The 19,010-nt window shown below is 42.6% G+C and overlaps 1 protein-coding gene across 1 annotated transcript in view; it reads right to left on the bottom strand.

The window, feature by feature from the left end:
• Nucleotides 1-19,010, bottom strand: part of SLC30A8 (solute carrier family 30 member 8) — a 27,096-nt gene extending 8,086 nt beyond the window's left edge. Inside the window, exons 1-6 of the mRNA XM_040588375.1 lie at nt 18,931-19,010; nt 10,409-10,617; nt 6,335-6,481; nt 1,761-1,914; nt 1,054-1,243; nt 389-494 (exon numbers count right to left, since the gene is read on the bottom strand). Coding sequence (XP_040444309.1) covers nt 389-494; nt 1,054-1,243; nt 1,761-1,914; nt 6,335-6,481; nt 10,409-10,617; nt 18,931-19,010 — 886 coding nt within the window. The remainder of the gene's footprint in view (nt 1-388; nt 495-1,053; nt 1,244-1,760; nt 1,915-6,334; nt 6,482-10,408; nt 10,618-18,930) is intronic.

The raw sequence follows: 19,010 nt of genomic DNA, 5'->3' as shown, positions 1-19,010 counted from the left end.
GGCTTTTATTTCATATGGGTAAAAGAATTACACAATGAACAGAGTGAGTAGACATCTCTTATGCCAAAAGGGTGTTAAAAAGCAATGTTACACATATGACAAACAAAAGCAACTCAAGTTTTAGGAACACATTGGGAGTTCATTAGCAAAACACCAGTACGCAGATTTTTATGACAAGTGGCATATGTGTAAATCTTCTAGTGCAATGGTAGAACACAGTTTTTATTAGAATTATGATTATGTTTAAACTATGATCAGAATAATAAAAATATTAGAAACTGATGCAGAAGTGTGATATTATACTTTTGTCACTGACTATAAGCAGTATGGAGAAAGGAAGAGAAAAAAAACAGGATATAGCTATATTAATACTGAAATCGAGTCCTACCTTCCATTAACACAAACAAAACATCCCTTGAAATGGTGATGGTGGTTGCCAAAACAAAGATGGAAAACAGAAATGTGCAGATTGGGTCAGCTATTTTGTATTCTGGCTAGAAAAATATGAACACATCACTTTGTTAATTTCATTATTATCTGTCATTGCCATTTTACATTAGTTAATCTCAAAGAATAATGTATTAATAGAATCCTAGACCCGTTTGGGTTGGAAGGGACCTTAAATATCAGGTAGTTCCAACCCCCCTGCCATGGGCAGGGGCATCTTCCACTGGACCAGGTATTGATATATATATATATGTGTGTGTGTGTGTGTCTGTGTATATATATCTATATATGAATATTCCATCCCTCTAATACAGAATGAGTGCTGACTTCCTTTGCCAGGGAGCCTCAGCACAGGGAATGAAGGTGCTATAGATGAAGAAAGTGAGAGACACCGAAGTATCCTCCTTGCAGTTGAAACACCAAGAAGTGCTTCACTCAGTGAACAGTCATTTCAGTTCCCAAGAATAAGTATAATTGTCTTTGACTAAATTACAATGTATATCATTAAGACAGAGAAAATATTTACATAGTACCTAATGTAACAATGCTATGAAAATAACTGTTATACTTAATTGCAAGGAAGGCAAGTGAACTAATAACACTAACCTTAAAGAAGATGATAAGTGCGCTAATTAGCACACTAATACTCTGGAAGAGATCTCCAATGGCATGCACAAAGGCTGCCCGCAGACTGGCATTGCTCAGAGCTGGCTTTTCCAGAGGGGCTGACACGTGTTCCCTGGCTTGGTCCCCACAGCTGTGCCCGTGGCTGCGCTGGTGCAGAATCAGGCTTAGTCTGCAAGATATGTAAAGCTGCAAATATCAGTGGGGTTACTGCATCTCTGACAGCAATGATGTCACTCACATCATCACCCCTTTCATTTCTGAATGCTGAACAGCAAAATCAGGTATGTTAAGTAAAAGTGCAGAGTGGTTAAGCAGATAATTCCTAGGTGTTTCAGTGTTTTGCATACAAACAGAAAAGTCCGTGAACGGCGTAATTAATGAGGCCTCTTTTTCTATAGACTTCTTGAATGTTCTAATAGCTAATAAAAATCGAGGTGCCAATTAATCTATTCCTGGAGCTTGTGCATTCATTCATTGTTCCCTTCCCCGTGTGACAGCTAACAGAAAGGAGAGCAACTGCAACCTTCACTGAGAAGCAGGATCTCTCTTCTCTACCCCTTTCCGCATCTTCACAAAACTCATAAACGCTTAATATTTTTGAGGCCAATATCTATCACTTTTTATTGAAATACAGCAGCAAGTTCAAGGCTCAAAAGTTATATGGGGAGGAAAACAAAGTAACTTACAAGATGTTGGCAAGCACAGCACAAGCAGAGGTAACGAGCATCACCGTAGCATCAATATCGTAATCGGGGTGTAGCAGCCTCATACTAGCCAAATATGCCAACACACCAGTCACCATCCAAACGATTAGCACAGACATCAGAGCTCCCAGAATTTCTAAGGATTAAAACAATCTGATTTTAACAGGAGTCATAACAGAAATGCAAGAAAGTTTAAGAGATTGATGGTAATGGTTCCACATTTGTGAGCTTTACAGCCAGGAGAGTTACTTCTTGTATGTTGGTAGCTTAGATGCTCACAAAGAATGGGCCAAAATCCTTTCTGCTCATAGAAAATCCTGTGTATGTGGTGGCCTTACCCTGTTCTGCCTGCTCCTACATTTTTCCCGTTTCCAGTGTTGAGTTCATGAAGCATTTGGAGAAACTGGAGAGATGAAAAAGATAGTTTGGGGGGTTTGGGGAGGAGCAAAAGGAGCTGTAATGTGAAGGAAAGATAAAAGCAATTTTTTTTACATCTTATGTAGTTGCCTGGCTCTGGCAGCATGGTGTGAAGACCCCAGGAACCCACCCCTCTTCCCCAACAAGATTATCTTGGTCCCAGGAGCAGAGGTTGGCAGCCCGGAGAGAGGCACTGCTTACCCAAACCCACTGGCAGACATAATCCCTCTCCAATAACCTCCCTTGCTTCTGCACACTTCTTGTCACTTCACACTTCAGAAAGGCAGTGACAGCCCCCAGCAAGGTCCTGCCAGCAAAACCTCTCCTTCCCCTCTCCTGGGACTCATTCTGCCAATGCCACAAAATCATTTCTGTGCCACCAGCAGTGATGAGGATAAAGGAAGTTATTTTTTCCCTGGGGCAGTAAAATTTAATTTCATCTCTATTGGCTCTGAGTTGGGCTCAAATAAATCCGGTCCCCAAGGCTACCTTTTATTGCACTGCCATAGGAGAGGTCCAGGGATGTTCGTATGAACGTACAGCATGTTTTTAATAGGATGTGGAACCAGTAATTGCCGTGTGACTTGAATGGGTAAATGTTGCGCTTTATGAGTCCAACTGAGAAAATACCAAGGAAAATGAAAGCTCACAGTAAAGTAAAAGGCAGTAGATAGCCAGAAAGAGCAAAGCATTTGCACAGACCTCCACTGTCAGTCCATGAAAGCAGCTGAAACTCAGCTTAGGATTCTGAATATATTTTATGAGGGTCAGAGCTTTTGCAGCAGCCCAGGCTTCAGACGCTTATGAAAATAACCATTTTGTCTAAAACTGACAAGTAATGGATTAAAGTGCACTGACAGAGAAACCTAGTTTAGCTTAAAAATAGAGAAAAACTAACATAAAGCATACCTGGTGTTTGTATTTTCTGCAAGTTAGAGACTGAAACCCTGCAGACTTTGCCCAGCTGAAGGTGTTGATGGCTATGCTATCATTGGCATGAAAGGAGCCAGCAGCTTTTGTGAACACCTGTACGAATATCTGTGTGCATGTGTACGTATGCTCCACAACGGAGTTAGAGGTTATGTTAGAGGTCATCTTTAGCTACATAGGTGAAAATACATATTACTTTTCAATGCAGTATCTTAGGAAAAGTTTAGCTAAGCTTACAGACCAGTTCAGTAGTACTAAAGGCTTTACTCAAGAGGTTACCTTTCTTCAGCACTACTAGCACTAACAGAGCGCAGCAAACAGTAGTGTAGGATTGTTTGGGAATCTCTGAATCATACCAGGGATAAAGAAATTGAGGTTGAAGATACCTTTTGTTGTGGTTTGATCCCAGCCAGCAACTAAGTACCGTGCAGTTACTCTCTCCCTAACTCCACACACACACACACATACCCCACAGCGCGATGGGGAGGAGAATCGGGAAAAAGGTAAAACTCATGGGTTGAGATAAGAACAATTTAATAATTGAAATAAAGTATAATAATAATTACAATCACAACAACAATTAGAATGAAAAGGAGAGAGAGGGAGAGAGGAATAAAACCAAGGAAAAAAAACCAATTGATGCCCAATCCAGTTGCTCACCACCCACTGACCGATGCCCAGCCAAGTCCCCCAGCAGCAACTGGCAGCCCCAGACAACTCCCCCCAGTTTATATACTGAGCATGGCGTTCTATGGTGTGGGATCTCCCTTTGGCTAGTTCGGGTCAACTGTCCTGGCTCTGCTCCCCCCAACCTTCTTGTGCACCTCCTCGCTGGCAGAGCATGGGGAACTGAAAAGTCCTTGACTTAGAGTTAAGCACTACTTAGCCACAATTAACACATCAGTGTGTTATCAACATTATTCTCATACCAAATCCAAAATACAGCACTGTACCAGGTACTAAGAAGAAAATTAACTCTATCCCAGCCGAAACCAGGACAGCTTTCCTGCCTGGAAATAGGTCTGGCTCACACTATCGGTTTCATTCAATATTGTGCTTCCAGCCACATTGCTGAAAGTAGCTGCACACCCAAAGGATTTCACTGAACTGCTGTCTTGGCTGGTTCTGCTCCCTGGTTCTGGATTAGAGGACAGGAGGCATTCAGATGGCTTCTGCTAAACCTATGCCCTGTCATACACAGTCTTTGCATGACAAACTCTGTCTATCAGTCTGAGAAAAACAGTGAAAAAACAGCTTCCAAGATCATGTAGGGCTGCAGCTGTGAGACCTTGGTAGTCAGTGCACAGTGACTGCCACCCACCTGACTGCCCTCGGCTACTCTATTAAAGCATCCACCTGCATATCAAACTGGAAATACAGCTGGGGAAAAACCCAAGAAACAGGATAACTATCATGGAATGCAATTAAATAGCCACTGACATTTTATGCAAGGCTCTCTCTGCTACCGGGATAAAAATGTAATAAAGGATTGGTTTTGAAGTTCTGCATTGCAACAATAAAAACCTAAAAAATCTAACACAGACTGAGGTGGCTAAACCTGCCTACATCAGCAAGACAGGAGTTTCTCTCACTTTCCTTTCTTCACAGGCTAAGAGAGCATAAACACAAAAAGTAATTATGGATCAACTGATGGTAAGTAGTAGTTTTCTAAGGCTGCAAAATTCAGCTGTGTGTTGTCTACATAATGCCAGCTACGCTTCTGTCACACTAAACCTCCCCCTCACCCAGCAGCCTGTTTCCAGCAGAGCTGGTAGAACATACTTGGGGAGCAATATAAAGACAATATGAGTATGGCATATGTCTCCCCTGGTACATTCTGCAGCTACAGGCAGCCTTGGCCTACAGACATCCTGACTCAGAAAGCTGCTTCTGGACCTTCATGTTGAACAACCTTGAAGTATTTATCATTTGAGTCCTCAGTTTGGGTGTACAGGTGTCTAAAGCCATTTGAGATACACTGACAGCTCCATGTATGGCTTGGCACAAGATATATAGATGACTTCCAGAGTGGCAGCTGGACACTTTGTGGAACGTGTTAGGGCATTTCAAACAGCACCAATCACTTACACATGAGCAACTAAATTAAGCCCTAAGACACACAGCATGGGATTTGTTTCCAGACCGAGATGACTAAATTAAGATGTCTACATGTAGGTGTGAGCTAAATGTCTAAACTGCCTCTGTGGGCAATGGACATCAGATTAATGGTGATTCACACAGCTCCCTGCTCCACTGACTGCCTGGGAACACACCTGAGTTTCTAAACTGTGAGTGTCTGGTGGCATTTGAGATGCTCTGGCCCTGTGCTTGTTACCCTGTGAGGTCTCCTGTGGGTCTTGTGTGACAGCTGCCATTCCCATGCATAAGTCTCAGACACCCTAGGGATGGAGCACTGGACTTCTATGTTTAGGCAGCTGAACAGAGTCTCGATTTCTGTTGAATGTATCAGAAACCTGGACCCTGTGCTTGTATGTGCTCACGTATGTGTAGTCATTGATATTAAGGTGTCTAAATCTCAAACAGAATCATACCCCCAGAAAATTTTTCTCATGTCTTGCCTTTTGTAGAAGCACTTGTGTTTGTAAAGCTTTTGCTATTAGGTGTCATGCATAAATATATTGATTTTGGTTGAGGACAGAGAACTTTAAAAGCCTACCAGTGCTTCCACCTGATAAAACCCAGCAGTGATACAGAGATATGCAGGAAGAAGATTTAGAAAATGGTAAATGTTAAAGGATCTCACTTTTCTACAAATATAACATTGTTGTCTTTTTAAAAATAATTTAATGAATTGTTTTATTATTCTATAAATGAAGTAGATCCTAATTTTTATGGGTATTGCTTCTTTTCCAGAAGCTTGTGTTTCATAGTAGATTGAGGGCTTGGTCCTCCTCATACTTACTGAGGGAAGTTGCTGTTTATCTCAGCCAAAGCTAGCACCAGCCCACAACTATATTGAATAATGAACTGAAAGATACGTTTGCAGATAAGAGATGGCTGTGCTCTTTACTTCTTAGAAGTTCACTAGCTTGCTCTGTTTGTCGTGTGTCCTGGAGGCTTTGAGGGCATTAGTGCGCTACCCCTCAACATCTACAGACCTTTGTGGGACATCGGCACATTTTCTAGCTCCTGCCTACGATGACTTCCCTTTCCCATTCCACATGCTCATATTGTGACAATTTTACTACCTGCTCGGTGCCACCCAAAAGTCAACTGTTTGGTGGGAGGTTTGGAGGCAAGCCACAGTGAGAAGAGGCTGATCAGGAAGCTTGTCAGGTCCACCAGGATGTGCGCCGCGTCGGTGATCACCGCCAGGCTCCCAGCGATCTGCCCACCTGTGTGAAACACACATCCCTATCACGGCTCTGGTCAGAAGGTTGAGTCAACCAGGTCAAACTCAAGAACTCTTTGCTGTGATTCAAAGGAAACACTCAATTTTCAGTGATCATACACATGACTCAAAACTCTTCAAAGATTGTTTCATTTTGTACCTTGTTCAGACAGGGAAAGGTATGAATGAGTAGAAAAAAAAAAGCTGAATTTCTTTGTCTGAGAGAGATCAAGAGCCCTAAGGACGATGAGTTATAACATATTAGTGCTGTGGTTATGTTACTATCGGACTATTTTACTATGACTATTTTAATATCAGATTTCTTCATGAAAAGCAGTATTAAGGATCACATTTCCACTATCCCCCCACTATCTTTTCACAGATCACTGATATGTTTATATATGTACAAAACCTCAGAGACTTAGTTTATGGATTTTATTCCTATTTGTTATAGGAAAATATGCACGTTCTTCCTGAGTTTTGGACAGCTGGATGCGCAACTGTTTATTTGTCACAGGCAACACTAAAACAGGAATAAAAGGAAAGGTCCCAGTAGAAGAGCTGGGATAAACAACCAACTGTTTTGGTGATGGCATAGAGAAAAATGTGTTCACAGGAGCAATCTATCATTTTGCATCTGTAATGCATGATTTAATTTTCCTACTAGAGCTCAAAAATTGTGGCTGAATATCATTTTACTTTGAGAGGCTTCAGTTTCATGTGAATTCTGAAAAAAAACCCCACCCTAAACCCAAACCCCAAACCATTTTAGGCAATCTGAAACCACATTCTTTTACCCAGTAAGCCAAATATCATTATTTTGCCAAACTCTTCTAACCGTGTCTCAGGGTTAAAGGCAAATCCAAAAAAAAAAAAAAAACAACCCTAAAAAATTGCTCTAAACTACCCCAGGTGCCAGTGGCTGCAGGAGAAGACAAGGATCACAGGCAGAAAGCTGTCCTGCCAACTTGTTATGGCAGGGGAACCTTTTCATCAGAGTAGAAATGTAGAAAAACAGAAATGTGAAGTAATAGAACCAAAACATCTAGTCTCTGTGTTTGGTGATATATTTCCATCCTTCAGTCATTTAATTAATTTCAGCTCACCTGTTTCTCCTGACCACAATCCATATGAAAATCAATAAAAAATGTCATAAAATGCCTCATTCAAAACTTTGGCAAGATACCACTGCCAGAGAGACCTGTAGACATATCTCTTGTTTCCTTATAGATGAAAAGGCTTCATGCCAGCAGGGTGGTCTGTTTAATTTCCTCCCATATGCAGATTTTAGATTCGAATACCTAATACTGTGTGGTTTGTCACCACAACAGACTATATATCACACATATAGGGGATATATTATTTTTCTATGTTTCCTCCCTATACATATCATTTAAAACTGTCTGAAAATTACTTCCCAAAAGGCAGCAAGCATGACTGCAGAATTTGGGGGCATCTCATTCTTTGCGGCAATGTGAAAAATTCAACAGAATAGGGATTTCCCAGAACATGGCCAGGTGTAAATGCACATATACTTTGTGGTCATGACCCAGCTCTTAGACTTTCACTGTTTGCAGGGCAGCTGTTTCTAAAGTGGTAAGCAATTCTGCATAGCAGAGGGAAGCAGGCTTGCCTGACACTGCACAGATGTTAACAACCAAGGCATCAGCTATCTTTCAGCAAACAAATATACAGAGCACAAGCTGCCTGCAAAACCCAATTGCATTTTGGATAGTGTATTTCCATCTTCTGCGGGACATTACCAGAGCTTGCTTCTATATTGTCATCTTTGAAAAAAGTTGGCAAATTAATGTTTTATGTATTGCTGGCATAACTAATGCCTTGGGTGAGCTTCTGAGATCTCAGTCTGCTTATCTTAGCAACACGGTCAAGCCTTTATATTCCTTTTTGACATGAGGACACGTGTGGGGCTTGCCTCTCTTTCTAGTGCCCAAATGGAAATAAAGTACTTTGAAAGCCACATTTGGTCCTTAGCCACTAAAAATCCTTGGAAACCACTTTCATATCAAGGCTGTACACGGGATGTCGTCAATTTGACTGGTATCTCCAAATGTACAGAGATTTTGATGGATCTGCATTAGAAGAACAGAAGATAATTGTCTTTCAGAGACAGTTGGTGTATCAGGCTCAGCCAACAGTGCCCCTTTTGGGAGAGCAGTAAGGGCCAGCACAGATGGTTTGGGCAAAAATATCACGGAAAGACCTAGGGATACAAAGAAGCACAACTTTTCAACCTCTTTGAGAGTGAAGCAGCTTTGTTTCTTGTTTAGCGTAATTACACCCACGAAAGCCGTTTGCCCTTAAGAGGAGAAGGAAAGGGAACATATTCTTTATTTTCAAGAGTAAAGCCTGTGTAATCATTATAGGCTTTTATTTCTTTGTGTCATTGCTCCCAACAAGTGACCTTTATGACTTACTATTACCTACAATGGATGTTTATAGCTTTGTATATCACAAAGCACTAGAAATTGTCAGTCACTGAATGGTCAATCATCAGGCTCAGGCAGTCTAGCCTAACGATTAAAAAAATTAAATGCATGGTTCGTAATTACAAAAATCTCCATAGACTGCTGTCTGTAACTGCAGTAACTGGTTTGTCAAAGTTTAATGGTCTGAAGCAAAATGGTCTTCAAGCCTGTTACTTAAGCTGTCACTGCAAAAAAGCTGTATGATTCATTAAGCAAAATGAAACATTTAGTTAACATATCATCTGTCCTTCCAATTATCCTCTAGCATTGCCGCATTCACCAAAATTAAGCGTACTGATGATATGGTTTTATTAATAATACATTACTTCTGGCACTGGAAATTACTGCATGGAGATTAGCGGTGTGCACCGGTTTTCATGGAGGAAATGCACATGACCTATGAACAAGGGGCTTCATGCAGAAGCAGTGTGTGGGAGGGAAGAGTTGGAGAAGTCCCTGCTGGCTTTGGCAGCCAGGGGAAAAGGCAGAAATGCAGTGGCTCTTTCCGTACCTCCACTTCTCACCTGTGGGGAAGACAAAGCCTTTCTATTTCATCTTCATGGGGCTCCAGAGATGCAGAAGCTGGGAAAACATGGGTTTCAGAGGCATTCCCGGCTGATTTTTGTTACATCCCCTGGGGCACATGTGACAAATGTCTGTGGGATTCCTCATCCCTTTACCTCACCTCACCTCACTGCAGAGAAGTGGCAATTAAAGAGCCAGGAACTATCAGGTAGGCATAAATATCACAGAAGCCATGCGGAGAGCAGATCCGTTGGACAAAATGAAAGCTAATGCTCTATCAGTGAGCCAAGTACTTGTACTGGGTATTGTAGGATGGGTCCAGAAGTGAAAGCTAATTAGACAGGGGAATAATCTTCCATTGATCCCGAGACACACCAGCAGGCCAATTTAAAAGATAAACGTGCCCTGGTATAAATACATTCACTTAACTGTAGAAAAGCAGATGGTGAATCTGGCCCTGGATTTCCCTGGATTTTGTAAAGACTGTTGCATTTAATATCAGGTCCTGCTGCTAGCAGCTTTCATCAGTGCTGAGGTCTCATTGGCCTGGATAAATATATAAAATCTTTTAATCTTTCCCAAAAAAATGTAACCCAGTTTATTAGAAACCTTTTGTGACAGGATGCTAAGACATGCTAGCCACTTTCAGCTGGGCTTAAAGACCTGGGAGAACAGTTTAGACCATTAACTGATCTTTGTATTCCTACCCAGATTGCAATCTTTAAATGGATATATGAAAATATTTTGATATTTTCACCTTAAAAAAACCCCACAATTCCTGTAAAGACTGGGAGAAAGGAATGCTGTTTTATCTCAGGTGGGTTCACCTCTGTGCATCATGGGTCCCTGCAGTCGAAGTGTGTGCAAAAGGGCATGAATACGTCTGTGCTGGGCAACAAACTGAGCTCTCTCGGAGCAAATGTACTCCCCTGTAATCTCAGCAATCATGAAGAAGATGCAAATTACTGATGCTACACAGAGCTTCCTCCTGGCTCGCTGCTGCTCCCTTTTCCTGTTCTCATAGGCCTGTGAGTAGCTGTGACAGTGATGCGCTGGATTAGCTTCAGTGACTTCTGCTTCCTGCTGCTGCCTCTCTTCATTTAAGTTCTTCTGATGCCAGCTTATCCTTCAGGATTGAAAGAAACAGAAGGTTAAAAAAGAAAAACCCTGGTTATTTGGGCTTCTAGCCCTGCATCCCCAGAAACTATGTAATTAATGCTTTTGAAGGATAAAAGCAGCATTGGGAACAGCTGAGCAGGTCACAGAAGAGGCTTGCTTGCACAAGCAGGGCTCTGCAGAAGGGAGCTGCACATGAAATGACTGCTTGGCTGTGTTTCCCTGCTCTTTGGGCTCTCCTACATCATTTAGCAGTTTATGAAGCACAGAGTGACTTTCTTAGGCTGTGTATTTTATGCACACCGTGTGATTTTCAAAAAGTCATACATCATGCAAATAGTAACCAAATTTAGCATAGCATGGAGATAATTCGATGGAAAAATTCAGGTTTTTATTCATAACAGCTTTGTCAAGAAGACTACTTTTTAAAAAGTTTACTTCTTCTCAAATGTAATTGACTAAAGATATTTCTCTCCTCTTTTTGCATGCAGAACTATTTTATCTCAAATTTCCACATACATAGGAAAACTATCGATCTTCTGGCAGAGCCTGAGCACAGAAAATATTAGCCAAAAAATTTCAAAGGCACTTTAAAAAATCAAAGAACTAAATTTGCCATAGTATGCTGACCCTTTTCTGCCACTGATTTCATAGAAAGGCGAGAAGTTTGGTGGAAGTGGCTCTTTGAGCATTGCTCCATCACAAGTGATTTCCCAACCAAATCTGCTCTGCCACAAAAACTCAGTGCAGCCCTTCTCAGGGCTTTTGCATAGGAAATATGGGATGGTGGTAGAGATCCAGGTCCACGCACATTGCATTGCAACTGCAGGAGCTCCTGGATGACCATGACATCTGGTGCTTTCACTAGAGCAGCCCAGAGACTCCCCCAGGTGGTAAACAAGCACCTTCCCTCCTCCTTACCTCTCAACCGAGAAGTGCCCAAATGGCAACCCCTCCCCAAACCCTGTCCCAGGAGGCTCAGCTGAAAACCATTATGTCTCTCCAGATACAACATTTGTTGCCACAGCTGCTCCTAAGGTGATAACCCTGTTGGTAGAACATCCCCTGCCCTATACTGAGACTTGTGGGAGCACACTGTGACTTCAAAAGGTGAATTCTGCCCAGATGCATGTGTGTAAAAGCCAGGTAGCCACATTTTACAGCCATGTGAGGTCTGTGCATGAGGGCCGTGGTCTGCAAGCCTGCCCAGGAATGCAGCAAACTCCACTGCTCTTTCTGAGTCTGAATTAGCCTGGGGGCATGATGGGGGGCTGAGCTTAACTGCCCCAGTAATAACAATCTCTTTCCCCATTCTGACCAAGGACTTCCCTTTGGGACCAGGAAGTATTGTTTCTTCAGTTGTGTGAAGGAGACCTGTGTTCTGGGATGTACATGGATCTTGGTGACTTCACGTAGCATTTCTGCGCCGTCTATCAAAGTGTCAAGATGCCTAAAATCTTACAGGAAAGAAATTATGCTGGTGGCCGCCAATCTGCAGTAGTTGATGTCAACAAAAAAATCGTACTGAAATCACAAGCTTTTTCCAGCTGCCTTTTTGGGCAGCCTGAGGGGGCTGCAGTTGCTCAGCGGGTCCGAAGTCCTGCCAGGTACCCCGCAGCACACATCCCGCTGATGGGCAGGAGGCAAAGCCTCCTAATCCATGGAGCTGCGAATGCCTCAGCCCCTTGTATCCACCAGCACCACAGAGGTACTGGCAAAAGGAGAAGAGCTGACCCAACTAGGCAGCCAAGCCTTGTAACTGTAGATAATCAGCATGGATTTGGTTTTCTAAATATTATTGAGATGTTCCAAGGATGCAACATGTTCCCCTGAGTCAGCCTGTTTCCCAGCCAGGTTAGCATGTGGTCTCTGTTTGCTCAGCAGAGGCGACCGGTTCCCCCTGTACGTAAGGAGATTGTGTGAAAGAGCAACTGGTCAGATTTAATGCCTGATGCCTGGAGACAGTGAGTTTTCTTAGTCCCTTTGTCAGTCTTTTCATTTATCTTCCCCACAACAACAGATAAATGGGAGCTGGGCCGCCTGGGGAATGGGCTGCCCATCTGGCAGCCGGGGTCCCTGTTAGCCAGTCCTTCTCCAGTCTTTCAGTTTTACATTCATCAGGCTCCTCATGTGCGCTGTGTCACTTATGTACAATATTTTCCTGATGAATTAGACTCAGAAGGTACCACAAACTGATTCCTTCCAGATGGCTGAATGAAATACTGTAGTTCTCTCACTTTCCCCTGGAGATCAGGGTATGCAAGGTTTTCTTTCTCATGATCCCTCTCTGGAGTTAACTTGTAATGCTTTTCTATAGTTTGCATGTAAAATTAATTTCCCTTTAACTCAATTTTCATCAGCTGGCATTGAACATTAAAATCATCTTAACGACATGAGTCATGATCATCTCAACAGCCTGTCAGGGCAGGGATGCCAAAATTACCCCTGCATATTTCTGAGCCACCAAATCCTTTCCTTGCTGCTAACAAAATAGGTCGCTTTGTGATCCCCCTCCCTTTTTTAATCTTCAGGTCTCTCCATCAGCTACCAAAACCTCAGAGTAACACAAAGGATAGGAAAGCACTGTCCACAGATCTTGTTTGACAGATGTAAAAGCAAACAGAGACAGTGTAAACCCACGAATGTCAGATTTTTCTGTCTAAAGGGTACCTAAATAGAAGTGGCCCAGTTGGCAGAGGTGGCGAGCATCCGCTGCTCCCTTTGAACTTGCAGAGCAGCATCTGGCCCAATGAGTTAGGAAAACTGCCAGCTCCTGTGCGTAACCATTATTTTTTTCTTCCGAGAGCAAGCTGCCACTAATTAAAAGAATCTAAGAGATAGTTTTTTAAATGTGTAAATCAAAAGCTTAAGGTGCAGAGATCAGCTCTGTCAAACCATAAACCCTTTCTGAGCGTGTTAGAGCAAGATGTAGCCTTTGAGCATCGGATCTCTGCACCAGCACACTGCAAGCAGAGTCACAGATTAAAAAATAATTTTTCTCCATTTCACATTCCTTTTCCTTTGTGAAAAAGATATTCAGGGGAATGTCACAAAAAGGCTCCTACTGAGTCATGCCCGGAAGGAGGGAAGTAGAAAAAATTAATACATATTGCAGATTCCACACAGATCATTAGCAAAAGCTTTTGATTACAATTTCCTTTTGTTTGTTTTCACTTGATCTGTTGGGTGCCTTGATCTGCAAGCTGATGGGAATAATTGCCATCCTCCTAGACCATTATGAGATCCTCAGCCAAAAGAGCAAAATGTAGAATCACTGCACTTCCCACAGGAGATCATCTCCTTCACAAGGGAAAATAGTAATTTTTTTGTGCCTGGAAGGATAATGAAACTGCCTTCAGAGAAAAATTTATCAGAGCCATAGTCACCTCCCTTATGCTGGCACCACTCCAATTTCAACTGATGTACCAATCTTAAATATTTCCAAGGCATTTGAGAATCTGTCTATAGCCTGGCTGTCCAGATTCTCCTTTTCTTTATTGTGGCCACAAAACAAAGGCTAATATTTATGTATTTGCATACTTTTAGATGTCTAGTAGATGGGAGTTTGTCCTGTGGTTACTTTCTTTAGTCTTATTTTGAGGACCTGGCCATGTATGCATAAATATATTGTCAATAAATTTCCTTCTGTGTAACACTTTAATGATAGCTGCGTGGAGTTAGACCAAAGGTACCTGTAGCCAAGTATCGAAACTTCGTCATAAGCAGGAGGGAATACACAAGGACAAAGTACCAAAAAGGAGCATGTCCGGAGCAGTACTGCACCCCAGTCACACAAACCTGGAGACTGGGAGGTGGCTGAGCCAGAGCTTGTGTCTAACAGTCCTTCACAGATCTTTCAGCCACAAACGTGGCTGACTTGAAACTGCTGAGTTCCACAATTTAACTGTGATTTGTGTAAAAATAATGCATTCTTTGTTACCCTTACACTGTCTGCCTGCTATTTTAATTAGTTCCTGTACTGTTAGAAATAATGAATTACTATTTCCTGTTTAGCTTCATCACATCATTCATGATTCTGTGTATGATCGTTAGACCTCTGAACCATCAGTTTTCTGAGCTGGTGTCCTAGCTATTTAATTTCTGTTTCATACCTCTTACTATTTTGGTTCTGATTTTTTTTCTGAGATGAAGTGGGCATAATGGAGATGGCATATGGGCAGTACTGAGCAGACACAGCCCTTTCCAGGGGGTCCTAATGTCACCTAACACAAGGGCAAAAGCAATGGGATGGGTTTTGCTGAGTCCGCAGAGAGGACACCTGAGACTGTGCGCTCCTGGGACCAGCTGGCAAGCTGGTACAAAGGAGACATAACCACAGGACCCACAGCTAAAAGTCTTCAGAAGTTACAAGAAACACCTAAAGTTTTCCTGAGCATTGACTTTTGCAAAGCACAAGTTATGGTGGAAAGCCTGTATTTGATGAAGACTGTTTGATCTTATAAGAGTTTTCCTACTGCCTGCAGGAAGGCAGAAAAAGAAGAAAATATTCCCTACGTGCTTGTTACAGAAAATCAATCTCCACCTGAAGAAATCATCTACCAGGCTCACTTCAAACTCTTTGCCTACTGGTATGAGCTTGGCAGACAGGAATCAATTACAAGCCTAAGGCTTCACTAATAGATAGACATAACTACAGGTCATGTTAATGCCCTGTGTTAAAAGCTTTTACATGAAAACAAGCCCTAGGGTTTTTACACATCTCTCCTTTCAGCATTGCCCACTTTTTTCTTTCCCTTTTTTTTTTTTTTTTTGTTGTCTGTTGCCTCAGAGACAAAATAAAACTGAAGACTTTGAGACTAGATGCCTCGAGTTTCACTTGTGTGATGGTATTCAAAATCCCGCTATAATGACATATAAAGAACATAATCAGAAATCCAGATAACCATGCTGGATCAAGCCAAAATCTAGCTCACAGTGTAGTTTGTACGTGAGTTGCAAATCCACTGATATATGAAGTGGGATATTGAATATTTCTAGTGAATATTACACTGATCTATCAACAGCAAGAAATAAGATCATCTAGCTTGTCTTCATTCCTGGAAACTTCAGGAATTTGCTCAAGACATTCCCTAGACTTTCATAAGTGGTTATCTAGATCACTAGATAGATGATAACAAATAAAAAATAACATAACAAATGATCAATCACCTGAAGAATTTATCCTCTCCCACCACCACCATTGACTGTAAAAAAAACATAGAAAACTATCTTAGACACCTAATTCATATCTAATTGAAAGGCAGATGACATGAATCTTTCTTGATATGACTTACAGACAACACTTTTTGCATAAAGCAGGAGGTTCTGAGTGCTCAGCTTCAGACCCTGTTACCACTGTGGTTCATAGCCCTCCTGGAGGCTGGTGAGAAGTAGTGTCCTGCCCTGGGACCAGTCCTGTGTGATATCTTTGTCTGTTACCTACAGGAGGAGATGGAGTGCACCATGACCAAGGTGGCAGATGATGCCAACCTAGGGGGGCAGCTGGTACGTTGCAGGGCAAGGCTACCATAGGCAGGGTGGAGGAAGAGGTCAACAGGGGCCTTCTGAAATCTGGCAAGGATGAATGCAAAGTCCTGCACCTGAGACAGACATTTGAGACCACATCTAGAATATTGTGCCCAGTTTTGGAGTCCCCAGGACAGGAAAGATCAATAAACTGGCACAGGTTCAACAGAGTGACCAGGATGGTTGAGGGCTGGAGCACTTCTTCTGTGGGAACTGAAGGTGGGTTCACAAGCACCTAGTAGCAGCCTGGTGGTATTTTTGAGGAGGCTATTGAGAAAACAGAGCTTTATCGCTGTGCATGGAGGAAGGACTAGGACAACGGTCAGAAACTGAAACAAGAGAGGTTCAGACTGAATATACGGGAGAAAAATAGACTGTGAGGAGATTGTCCAGAGACGTTGTGCAGTGTCTGTCCTGAGAGATTTTTTTCAAGAGTAAACCCTGAGCAACCTCATTCGATCTCATCTGACCCCACTTTGAGCAGGAGGTTGGACCAGAGACCTCCTGAGGTCACTTTCAACATGAATTATCCTACAAGCCTACAGCTGACCTGATTTTCAAAGAGTTCAGCTAAAGCCCAGACCCCTGTCGGCATTTCAGGTTTGGCATGAGAAACCTCAACACATCCAAACCCACTAGTGACTACAGACGGGCCTGGCATGTGCAAAGCATCCTCCCCCACAGCCCTGTGTGCAGGGAAAGGGGTCTGTTTTCATACTTCCTACTCATGTGGCTAAGATAAATACAGTTTTGTTCCCTGCGTATTGTAATAATGGCATTTATTAAAAAGAAAGGCACTGGGGGATGGCAAAGGAATAGGCAATCTGTGTGCAAAATAAATTCTGATGAAAGCATTAGAGCTGTTCATTAAGCCTACACACAGGGGACGAGAAAATGTGGTAATTTATACTAAAGGCTAAGATGACCTTATTGCTACTGAACAGCTTAAGACACCTGAAGCTGTGCGTGCAGCTGGTCTGTGCAAGCCGGAGCCCAGAAGGTACATGTATGTACACACACACATGCCCCAACACACCCTGCCACGCTGGCTCCAGCCCCTGGCTGGCACTCTGGGTCACCGGGCTGCCAGGGGGAGCAGGGTGAGGGCTTCCCCTGAGCTGCCAGCTCTTCTGAACAGGTGGGAGACCCCAGCTCTCAGACCCCGTTTCTGGTTGTTGCTGGGGCAGAGTAATTAGATTGTGCTGTTTGTCAAATTTCACCTGCAAGAAAAGCTGAGAGCAGGTGCAGCACAAAAGCCACGTGCTGGATGACAAGTCCTCCTCCTGGAGAGCTGTGTTACCCCTGCCATAATCCAGCCATCTCAGGACCTCTGCTGTGGAGCCCTCCTGGGACTAGCCCCCAAGCTCAAGGGCTGTTGGACGTATCTGCAGCAATCAGCCCAACACTCCAATCATTGCAGTGGTTCACCCCAACTAATTTAATTCCTGAGTTAAGAAATAATTATCAGAAAGAAATCAGCTCCTCCAGAAAGTGAGTCAGCTCTCAGATGGGAGGATCATCTGCCAGAGACTGTGCCCGCCACGTGCATCCTACCCCTCTTCTCACTGGGATACTCCCTGTTGCCAGTGATCGAGGGAAAACGAGAGCTTCCTCACAAGGCAGCCCAACGACTACCCCTGTCTCTGGGCACCCTTCCCCGCACTGTGTGAAGGGTTTGTCCAGAGATGTCCTTGTGTCCAGAGGTGTCAAGGGGCCAAAGGATTTCAAACGCTGAAGCTGTGCCCACAAAATTGCAAACTGTCAAAAAAGCTCTCAGAGTCTTCAGTAACTACAATGAATTGCAGAATCATATGGGATCTTTTAAAAATATAAATATTACCACAAAAGTAATTTTGGACAGTGCCATGTGTATTTATGGAGCCATGTAATAATATTTAAATAATAACCCAGACACTGAAATGACTAAAATACGATGGCAGTGACCCCAGTATAAGAACAGGGAGAGACAGATTTCCATTTGAACTGACAGTGTTTACGCCAAGTTTCTGTCCCATACATTTTAAGAAAGCCAAGACATAAACAACCTGAAAACCAATGAGATAATGGAAATGTCAAGAGGTGCTAGGCTGTAACTGAGCAGCTATTTTCTTTTAAAAATACTTGCTGGTCTGAGTCAAGAGGAAGAATGAATAGAAGTTCAACTGCAAAACTATTTTGTGATAGACATTTATATTCATTTTTTAACCCAAGCTACAGCATATCACATGTTTTCAGGTCTTTCCTCACTCAGGCAAGCATTTACTCACAGGACCTCTGGCACATGAGAGGTACATCAACTCCAAGTCTGATAGACTATCCGCATGAATAAAATTTTTTGCAGGATCAAGTCTGTAACAGCATCGCATTTCTTTCAGACCAAATAGATAATTTAGACATTCAAGCATGAAGGAGCCCTGAATCAAATATGGTGTCAATAACACTATTATAATTCAGCCTAAAATTGCAGCATAATCCATGAGGTTTTGCATCCTACAATAAATCTACTAAGCTTATAAAATATATATCAGGAGACACTGGCTTCAACAGTAGATTGGTTCAATCCATCACAGATGCAGACACATCAGGCTGCTGTCTAGTAAACGCATCAAACACTTAATAAGAAAGTTTGGGAAGGAAAAAATCAAACAAAACATTTTGAAAGTAGTGAAAGATGTTCCCTGTACGCACTGTGAAACTCCCCGTAATTTGACTTCTGCAGCCCGCCAGCAGATAGGTGATCTCGTATTGCTCTCAAAGACAAAGCGATGGCAGCGAAGGAAACAGAGAGTTGTGTTACCTGTCTAGGGCCAAGGAGTACTTCTTGGTGTCCCTCTGACTCACAAGGCAGGCTCTTTCAAGACCCTTTTTGGCAGCCAT

Source organism: Falco naumanni, chromosome 3 (genome assembly GCF_017639655.2).
Source record: "Falco naumanni isolate bFalNau1 chromosome 3, bFalNau1.pat, whole genome shotgun sequence".
Taxonomy (NCBI): domain Eukaryota; kingdom Metazoa; phylum Chordata; class Aves; order Falconiformes; family Falconidae; genus Falco; species Falco naumanni.
The sequence above is the reverse complement of the archived record's forward strand: the minus strand, read 5'-3'. Positions and strand labels throughout refer to the sequence as shown.